Source organism: Limulus polyphemus, unplaced genomic scaffold (assembly GCF_000517525.1).
Source record: "Limulus polyphemus unplaced genomic scaffold, Limulus_polyphemus-2.1.2 Scaffold1937, whole genome shotgun sequence".
Classification (NCBI taxonomy): domain Eukaryota; kingdom Metazoa; phylum Arthropoda; class Merostomata; order Xiphosura; family Limulidae; genus Limulus; species Limulus polyphemus.
In genome coordinates, this window is record NW_013667547.1 from 148,465 (window position 1) to 159,871 (window position 11,407).

The 11,407-nt window shown below is 33.0% G+C and overlaps 1 protein-coding gene across 3 annotated transcripts in view; it reads right to left on the minus strand.

Annotated features, from left to right (window-relative positions):
- LOC106465419 (kinesin-like protein KIF13A) overlaps positions 1 to 11,407 on the minus strand; it is a 141,504-nt gene that overhangs the window by 83,916 nt on the left and 46,181 nt on the right. For all 3 annotated transcript variants that reach the window (XM_022393310.1, XM_022393311.1, XM_013925645.2), the window contains exons 3-4: positions 1,900 to 1,918; positions 1,037 to 1,187 (exon numbers count right to left, since the gene is read on the minus strand). In XM_022393310.1, coding sequence (XP_022249018.1) covers positions 1,037 to 1,187; positions 1,900 to 1,918 — 170 coding nt within the window. The remainder of the gene's footprint in view (positions 1 to 1,036; positions 1,188 to 1,899; positions 1,919 to 11,407) is intronic.

Genomic DNA, 11,407 nt, shown 5'->3' on the forward strand with positions numbered 1-11,407 from the left:
GCCCAATAATGCATAATTTCATTTGATAAACACGTTTAGATTGAATGGTAATTTATAATCAGTCACAAGAACGTCGAATCTGAATCACTTGAAAAAAACACGGGGGTGCTTAACTTTTTTCCAGGTGTATATATTGAATTAAATATTTAGTTTCCACCACCCAATTTTGTAAACACAAAACAATATAATTAACACAATCTGAATGTCCTTTTAATTCAATTTGCTAATTTTACCATCCTTGATATATATAACATTGCTTTATCATTTACTGTATGATTATGAACAATTTTAAACAAATTAGAAACAGTAGTTAAAAGGAGAAAAAACATGACATACAGATAGATGTATATTTTTATTTCAATTACATAAAAGCAACTTCAATTACTCTAACTTTCTCAGTCAGAGAATAAATTACTAGAATAAAACAAAGTTGAATAAGAGAATAATTTGGTTACAAAACAATAATTCTTTCAGCCCTATAGTTTGAAAGATCTCTAAACAAAGACATTTAAAAATATACCTAAGACTGTCTAATTTTAAAGTGCATAAACTCACTTCTTACTTAATATTTGAAAAGTTCTATTTTACTAATTCTGGTGAGTAGCTAACATTTAATAGCATGAACTACAATGTAGAGTGGTTCAAGAAACAGACAGCTTGAAGTTTAAACCTCTCACAACTAATAGGACTATTGTGTAAATTTTACTCATTACTCACCAGACAATTCTGACAATTTCTATGTATATTTCCACAAGCATATACAATGTGTGAATAGATTTTCCGGAGATACGAAATTATTAACTTTGGATTCCACTAAATTATACAAACAAATATACTTCAAAGAGGCATAATGCTTGAGATACCAGCAATAGATACCTCATATTTTAAGGACTGAAAAAGTTAGTTCATTTTGCAGTTAAAAATAAGTAAGATAGAGGAAAACAAACATGTTTATTACATCTATAGTAATATGATGCCACCACTTGTGTGTGTCAATAAAACACTTGTAACATATATCTTTTAACAAATTTGTTACCTGTTTGGCCATAAGCAAATATACATGCATTATAACCTTGGAATGCATTCTGAAGAATGTCTGAGCCCAGATGTTGGTACACATCACCCTGATTGGCATAATGAAGGTCTGTTTCTTTATAAGACCAAAAACAGTGGTCAAAGGCAAATGTCTAAAAAAATAAAGAAAAAAACATCACCATGACATAGATACAACAACTCATCACTTTGACTATGGAGAGAAATAATGAAAGGAGTAAATTTCCTAAATTTCTAGGTTTCACTCAAACCTCACTAATTCATTAAGAATAACAGTATATACTCCCATTCTAAATTATGATCTAGCTATATTTCCTACAGATCTTCTTTGAAGAATACAACATAAACTGAAATATTTTTGATGAATGTATTAAACTTGAAAAGAAAACTAAACACATAATTAACAACAACAAAATGATAATGTAGAAGCATGGTTCTCATAGGATATTATTTTAAGTTAAGCAGTTGATAAAATATGAACTAAATCAGTATCAATTGTTCAAAATAATAACTGTGATTTATAAATCAACTAGTTTTTCACACACTAGAATTGCAATAAGGCTTACCATATAAAGAAGCACAATTAGACTAACTGAAAAAATCACTTAAATTCGTTTTAAATGTTTTTATTATTCAATATATATCAAATTCCTAATGCTAAACCAAGTTTGCTAAAATATCTAAACATTGTATTAAAAACAATGAAATTAATAAATAGTATGCATACAAATTTTTATTTTTTCTTTAAAAAATTATTTGTTTTATCTGACTACTAACAGAAATATGTTTTTTCATTGTATATCAATATTATATGATAAGTGTTACCACATATTCTGTTCCTCTTACCTTCGGTTGTTTCCTATGGCTAATTAAAACCAGTAGCAAGAATATGAACGCAAAGAGTCGACGTTAACCAAGAGGCACATAGAAAAAAAAAAGGCAAAAAATATGAAAATACATTATTAAAGATATCGGCAGATGAGAAGGTTATTGTTTCCAAAAGTATAACATGACACAATAGTACAACAGCCCATACGTCTTTAAACAATACTGGTTTAAAACGTTTCGTTACGGAAGATAAAACTTGATCTGATACTTTGTAGCCAAGATCACCTTTCCAACGAAACCCAAAAATACGTGAAAAACTGAGCATCACAATCAAGATAGTTTGATTATGCTTAAAATAGGTTAGAAACTGTGTATCACAATCAAGATAGTTTGGTTACGCTTAAAATACGTTAGAAACTGTGTATCACAATCAAGATAGTTTGGTTATGCTTAAAATAGGTTAGAAACTGTGCATCACAATCAAGATAGTTTGGTTATGCTTAAAATACGTTAGAAACTGTGTATCACAATCAAGATAGTTTGGTTATGCTTAAAATACATTAGAAACTGTGTATCACAATCAAGATAGTTTGGTTATGTTTAAAATACATTAGAAACTATGCATCACAATCAAGATAGTTTGGTTATGCTTAAAATACGTTAGAAACTGTGCATCACAATCAAGATAGTTTGGTTATATTTAAAATACATTAGAAACTGTGTATCTCAATCAAGATAGTTTGGTTATATTTAAAATACGTTAGAAACTGTGTATCTCAATCAAGATAGTTTGGTTATATTTAAAATACATTAGAAACTGTGTATCTCAATCAAGATAGTTTGGTTATGTTTAAAATACATTAGAAACTGTGTATCACAATCAAGACAGTTTGGTTATGTTTAAAATACGTGAAAAAATGTGTATCACAATCAATATACTTTAGGTATGCTTTTTCTTAAAATTCACAAAAGTTGTATGTACCTTTTGCACACACACAAAGCCATTTCGTTAACAAGAATAATCAATTTGTCATCTTTCGTAAATATTGTTAAACACTACTGTAGTGCTAATAAAAACACGCCTTTCATCTAATAGAAATATCATTATCATAGTAATTAACAAACTTTCATATACTAAAACTAAAAGATATTTAGCTTGGTTAATGTTTAAAATAACTTATATCTTTACTATCAAATTATGCTTCGTATTTGATATGAATAAAAATAAATAACCTAGTCAACTCTCTGTCAAGATTTGAGACACAAAGCAAATTTGAGCAAATATTAGAACAAGAAAAAACAAAAAAAAATTATACGGTTCCAATCATATTTTCTTTTAAAACAAATATGGTATATTTTAAAACTACACCTAAAATTTTGCATATGTTTGAAATCTAACAATTTAACCACAAAATGTTATTAAAAAGAAACTAAAATGCGCGCTTTGCAGCATTCCACTGCTAAAACAAAGCTTACACATTTAAATCGTTTGATTAAGTTTGCAAGTCTAGAAATTGGTAACCCTTCACTTAACAAATCGTTATTGACCACAAAAGAAAATGAAACAAAATGAGGGCAACATTAATTTATTTAAAATCACAACCAATTAGCACTATAGTGCCCAGTGCATTAAAGTTATATGAAGATTTCAGCGCAACCAGCAACCAGTGCAGTAAACCCTAACAACCATATTAGAGAATTACTTCAAGCAATCTCGACGTAAATGGAATTATCAAATGAGACAGGACTGTAAACAACGTTGCCGAGAGCTTATAAATACTCCTTAAAGTATAGTACGCAATCATAATACTTTGCCAATCTCACAAAACATCAACTGAACTCTGAAACCCTGCTAGCCAAGAAAATGGTGTTTACGATTCTTCAGCCCGATATTTTTACTTTCGATCGATTTTAATTTATTTTTTAGTCGTACTGTAATAGGGTGTTAAGACACAACGGTGGGCATGTGTTTTCCAACTACATAAGTTAGGTGATTAAAATATTGCAAATTCAATTACATGTAGATTATAAAAGTCAGAACAAAAGGGAGAAACAATAATGACGTAACATAGGGAGGCGTAACAATGGTATGAAGGGAGAAAAGTTGGCAAAGCTGGATTTATGCCAAATTACTTCCATGTATGAAGCTATTCTCTAGTAACTATTTCAAAAAAAAACCTCGTACAGAAATTACCAATTTTTTTCTTGCAAAATAACATAATAATGAACAAATCTTTGTAACTCATTACGTGTAAAAACATTTAGCATTTCATAAAAATAATTATTCTTTAATCGTTTAACTGCGTGAGGTTTCTTTGCAACATGGGTAATTGCTCTTTAGACTCAACTGGTTGCTGATTCTTTGAACAAAATCAATAACATGGCTGTTGAAGCAATTGCTATGGGTCTACGAACACCAAATACTCATACTTGTCAATTTCAGCATATCGATAACTCATAACTATGAAATGAGGACCAGCTAACAATAGTAGTAAAGTTCGAGCTCCTGCAGATTAATTCATACATATCTGTGTGTGTATGTACGTGCAACTGCACGTATCAATACAAATGTATTGAAAACATACAGAAAAGACCATTCTAATACATCAACCACTATTACAAAGGACATTACAATACATATCACGACAATTCCGTATATTTAACTTACAAAATAAATAGCTGTTACGCAATGTAAGCTAAAATAATTTTCCAGGGTACTGAACCTAAAAATATATAAAGTATAATATGCATACAATCAGTTTTTGTTTCACTGTCTGAAATGTTCAGAGCTGACATACCCTCAGATGTTATCAATAGGCATAGTTAAGTCCAAATGCTTACAGGTTTCATCTCTAAACATGTAATGATATTCATATAAACGATCCAATATTAACACACACTGGCTTTGGCTACACAATGCCTGACATCCTCAATGACATCAGACATACAATTTCCCTTTTCTTTGAGCCCATATACTCCAGTGGATAAATAAAGCAAGCAAGTTGAGAGACTCAATTTTCCACCATCGGAAACAAGAAAGGGAGTAAATCTACTATAAGGTTTTTCATGCAAACTGTACTTCAATAGATAAATCTTCCTCTGACTTGTACGCGTTAAGTGCAATTGAACATTTCGTAAATCATCAAAGATAGTTTACGGTTTCGTTTAGGCACAGACAATTAAATAGTCACGGTGCCTCAGATAAGTAACACAACTGAGTGTTTATATTAAGTTTGAAAATAGTATATTTTGCTTCAAATGTATATGTGTTTGTGTGAAAGAACATACGTATGTATTGTTTACATTTGTTATCACAAAGTAAACTGTTGGGAGAAATCCAATCGTATCCCCAATGTCAACTTCCTCGATAACCATATATGACTGAGACATATTTTGAGAGCGTTATACGGACTATGATAAATTATGTACGTATAACTCAGAAATAAATATAACGTAAGTCATAGTAATTTAAAATACAAGTATTTTCACATTTACATCGGAGCACTGTCAGTAGTTAAACCATGATCCTTCAATGTAAAACTGTGCGACTTGTTCTTTAAAAAAATTAAGGTCCACTGAAAAAAAAGCACATTTAATACGTAATGTTGCATAAAATATGCTACGTGTATCACACATTTAGCTTAAGGGTTGACAAGGAAATATCTTCATTCTTTACGTCTGAGAAAACGTTAAAACGAGGCGCTACTAAATTACCGTGTACGTTAAACAAACTTTCTTTACAAGGAAAACTATTTTGACATATAGTTAAAAACTATGTGCATAATTTTGTAATTCAGACAGACTCCATGAAGCAACGTATAACACCTAGTAAAATGAATGTGAAAAATGCATTACTACTTCAATATCACAGAAACTAAAACTCTTAAATAAATGTACACTTCTCCTAAAATTCATGTGTAATAATTAATGAACTTGGTATCTTCTAACAACTTTAAGAACGAAATACACATTATGCATATATGTCGTTCACAAACAAATATAATCACTTCCAGATCAATAAATGTGTTAGATAAAACGACAAACACACACAAACATATATATATATATATATAATATTAGCAGCTTTGTACAACACGCACACGATGCGGCATTAAAGTCGAAAGTTTAGCCTAGAGTAAAACTATTCACGACTACAAAGCTGCTGCTCATGACAGAATCAAGTTGAAATGCGGTCAAAAATTTTACTATGCATAAAATTAATTATTTGTACACAGTCATGAAACGTAATAATGTATAAACGATGATTACAAATTAGAAATATGTTTTTGAAAGTTAGTTACTTTGTATTTTTGTTTCAGTAATTATATGTATATTACAGGTTTACTGAAGAATAATTTGCACGATGTAACCAGCACGAAGTCGTGACATAATTATTTAATTTTATGTTTTATTTAATGATGATTTCTTGTTCTTTTTAGCAGATAACATACAATTTAGAAGCAGGTGAACCTGAAAAAAGAATTTCACTACCTTGAAGAGTTACTGTTGTTTTTGTTTTGTTTTAGCGTTGTAAGTTCATAAACACAGAAAAATAAAGCAATCATTTTCTTCGTGTGCTGTAAAAACTGGATATATATATTCAGTATGACTTCTTATTCACCCAAGAACCATCAATAATTTACACTGAATGGAATGTGATGTGGTGAATCAAGAGCTTTAAAGGAAAATCTCTCATACAGAGAAGTAATATGCAGATCAGGATAAAGCTAATATCACACAAACATCATCAAAAAGATTACATAGGATTGGAAAGTGTTACCTTTAAGGATGACAAGATCTGAGAAAGACCCAGAAGCAGCCAGCAATGACGCTGAATAAAACTCTCGTTCAGAGATTAGCTATACGAAATGAGAGAGAGAGAGTGACCGGCTGAAAGGGTGGGGTGGGGGGGTATGTTTTATTAGTCGGTTTAATTTCTCATCCACCGATGATGTTCAATGTTTTCAAGTTTCAGTTATTTACAACTAAAAAGGAGTAGGTAACTGCCTCTGCTAGGAAAACGCAAATTAAATTCGTTGTTTCACGCCTTTAGCACTAGGATTAGTATATATCGTAAAATTTGCGAGACATAATGTAAAGATCCGCTGAACGTAGTCGCTAGGTGCTCGTGTCGCAAGCGCTCAGTCAAGCGTTTGCTACTGCACTTGGGGAGCTTACTTGTTGGAGTGGCTTCCCTTACCAGTGAATAATGACGAAATACAAGTTACTATGAAAGCTATTTTAATACAGATGTTACATTTCTGGCAACCAAACCTTACAAAAGTGTGCACACTAAGCTTTCATCTTCACATTCTTACCACCAATAAAAAAGAATGAGGGTATTGAAAATTTAGAAAATTTCTGGAAAACTTCACACGGCTATAAAATCGTAAATAGGCAAAGCTAGTGAATGAAATTTTATAAACCTGTTCTAGGGGTACACTACTTTCATGATAAATAAAACATTTGCCGTTTTTAATTCATTAGAAGAAGAAGAAGCATGCATATTTCATTCATAATGAGCATTCTACGTAAACATATAAATCTACATTAGTTTTATTTCTTCTTTTCCTGTTTTGTTTTTTATTATTTCAGCTATAAAACTACCGATTTGTTAGATTTTAAAGAAGGGGTTTCTTCGTTTATTGGAATTCTACTAGCGTTTGTCTTCGTAAGGCTGTGTAAAATAACATTTATTCTTATCGCTCCCTTTCCCATCAAAGATTCATCTTCAACGAATATAATATTCTGGCCACGTTAATCATATATTCTACATAATAATTCACTCACCAACAAAACAAAAATTATGATGAAACTATGCACATTTTGTAACATTTTATTTTATATTGACTAGCTCATAGCACAGTGTGGGTTAATATTTTGAACATGAAAGGCACCTAATGCGACATATGTGCTAAACGCCCAAATCAGAGATTCCGAGATTCAGGCAAGGCCATCCCTTGTTTGGAATTGCTGACCAGACAGAGAGCTAACGGTCAGCAACGTTAGCTGCCTATACAGCTCGTTTTGAAAGTACAGCGGGGCACGCTAACTCCCAAGCCATGCCTGGCCCGGATCGTAGCACAAACACTTCCAATAGAAGTGTATTTTACTTAAAAAACATACTTAATATACACAAAAACAGATGCCACAACGTTTATAAAAAGTGATTACGTCATCATTATTGAACAAAAATGGACAGCTTAACATTAGTCCACCATTTCTGTATATTAGCCTTCTATAAAGATAGCGCACGCCTTTTTTTTTAACATGTAAAGACTTAAACTATCATTTTATGCTACTAACCACAGTATGTACAAACATTATTATATCACACGCAAAGGTTAAAGAATGACGGAAAATCGCTGTTTGTCGTGACCAGAAAACCTGTATAATATACAAAAGACTAATACAATACAACCACGATTTATAAAAGGGCAAATTGCATGGAGATGCATGTACGAAGAGAAAAATGTGACCATCACGTTATATAGAGAGAAGTCACAGCATTTTATATGCATTTCATTTACATAAGCAGTACATATGTGTAGATATACAGTATACTTATATGTTGTAGCGGGGTAAGCTTCAGTCAGTATGCTGTCATTTACTTGCATCCCTCCTGCTCTCTTCTGAAGTTAAACTCAGCGTACAATCATACAGAGGTGACAATAAAGCTTGCTTTGCAAATTTATCTTAATTTTGGCTACTTTATGTTTAGCACGGATAAGTAGAAGGCTTGATTATTGTGTCCAATCCGATGTTATGATCAGCACCTGCTAATAACTATGTTTCTACATACAGACATAGATCAGCAATCCGGCACGCTAACTAAAAACAAAACGCTTATAATGTTAATTTCATTATAATTTAGTACTTGAATGATAAAATTTTCCTGTCTCTAGTATATATTAATGTACGAAATGTATTTTTCTGCATATGACGAAAACTCAATAGTAATGGAGTATGATCAACAGTAATGGAGTATGATCAATAGTAATGACTGTATGATCAATAGTAATGGAGTATGATCAACAGTAATGGAGTATGATCAATAGTAATGACTGTATGATCAATAGTAATGGAGTATGATCAACAGTAATGGAGTATGATCAATAGTAATGACTGTATGATCAACAGTAATGGAGTATGATCAATAGTAATGGAGTATGATCAACAGTAATGGAGTATGATCAATAGTAATGATTGTATGATCAATAGTAATGGAGTATGAAAATTTTAGCATAGCAAGTAGCGAAAAACAAAATGTTAATTATATAAAAACAAAAGGAAATACGAAAGAGATTTATTTTGACAATTCTAATAACCATGCCCCCATTGGCATAGTGGTATTTAAGCAGACCTACAACGCTAGAAACTGGGTTTCGATACAAATGGTGGGCAGAGCACAGATAGCCCTTTGTGTAGTTTTGTGCTTAACTTCAAAGAAACCTATCTACCATACAGGCACCGTACCATAATCTATCAATTACTTATTGTAATATTGTATATTTGTTCCTATCACATTAGCGTAAAACGTTTTCTCGTTTCGGGATAAAAGGTATACGGGCAACGGCGATTTGGTTGATCTTGTTTTTGTTTGTTTTTGAATTTCGCGCAAAGCTACACGAGGGCTATCTGCGATAGCCGTCCCTAATTTTGCAGTGTAAGACAAGAGGAAAGGCAGCTAGTCATCACCACCCACCGCCAACTCTTGGGCTACTCTTTTACCAACGTCACATTATAACGCCCCCACGGCTGAAAGGGCGAGCATGTTTGGCGTGACAGGGATTCGAACCCGCGACCCCCAGATTGCGAGTCGAGTGCTCTAACCACCTGGCCATGCCGGGCCCTTGGTTGATCTATCGCATAATTACAAAAGATGGTATTAAATGGAAATAATGCTGATAGTTTACAACTGCAACACTTTAAAAAGTGGTGTCTGTAGTAGGCAAGGCGTCATTGCAGTGAGCGATAAGGAATCCTAATGGTCTTACCCGGAGCATTTGGAATTAATGTAATTTATTAGATTGTTTAGTGTTTTAATTTCTGGTAAGTTCATGTCAAACTACTACAACTTTGTAACAGTGCACCCGACACTTTCCACATTAAGACATGTACAACCACCAGTTCATGTGATTAATACTTTATAAAAGCACGGTTAAAAAGTTCCTTAGAATTCCTCTTACAATACGCTATAACAAACCACTGGATCTTGAATGATGTGATTAGCCACACCCACATATTGACGAGAAACAGAACATTGAAACACATTCCCAACTAGCTATAATCAGACAATAAAAGCGTCACTACTAACTGTATAAACTATTTTAAACGTTTTATATTGGACAGTGTAACGAGCTTCACGTAACTTCGATATTTACAGCGACGTTTTATTTTGCCGGATTACTCTAGAAATCAATACTCGGATCACATGCTCATTCATCTGTTACTTAAGAGTACATATAACATATGTAATACGTCAAACACATTCATATAACAAAATCCCAAGAGGACACTATACGAGACACCTTTAGTGAATCAGCAAATGGCTCACAAAAGTGCCGCATATATTTCATAATTGCTTTGAAAAACGAAAGAAGCTAAATGATACAAAAGTAGGAAAATAAATGAAGTATCAATTACAACGGACATCTACAATTATAACACTATATAGCGTGGTCACAAGTAAATAGACACTATCTTTTCAGAAAAAAGAAAATTTTCAGTCATATTCACATGAATTGATATATTTATAATTTAATCAATATCTAGTAAATCTTCCTTTCGTTTCATGGAGTTCTTTGATCAATTGGGGCATCGTGAGAATCATCTCGTCAATTTTAGATTGTGGGATTTTCGCCCACTCTTGCTTCAAAACTTGGAGTAGATCGATCTTCGAAGTTGGTTTTGTTGATTGTTTTTTGACTTCCCGGTCGAGTATGGCCCGGAGGTTTTCGATGGGGTTCATGTCAGGAGATTGGCTCGGCCAGGCCAACTTCTGGATACCATTTTCTTCCTGCCACTTTTGGGTGTTTCTAGCAGTGTGACACGGTGCTCCATCTTCCTGGAACAACGTTGTGTTCTTGTCCACGAAACCCGAGGAATAAAGTGCCAAGAGTCCTTCCTCCAATATCTCGACGTATTTCGCAAAATTTATGTTGCCAACGCACTCCACTAAGCTCGATCTCCCACCAACCCAAAAAGCTCCCCATATCATCACGCTGAAACCACCATGCTTTACAGTTGGCTGCAATCTATTGAGTTAAAACTCTTGGTGAGGCATTCTCCAGACCCATATCCTACCACTGCCCGAAGATTGAGCGAATCTTGATTCGTCTGAGAACAATACGGTCTTCCAAAAATCCAGAGGCTTGGTCATCATATCACTTGCTCACTTCTTTCGTCAGATTATGTTGGCAGGTCTTAATAAGGGCTTCCGTCTAGCTGCTCTGCAACGATAACCCAATTTGTGGAGAATCCGTTGAACAGATTTCGGGCTCATCCCACCAACATTTCGATGGTC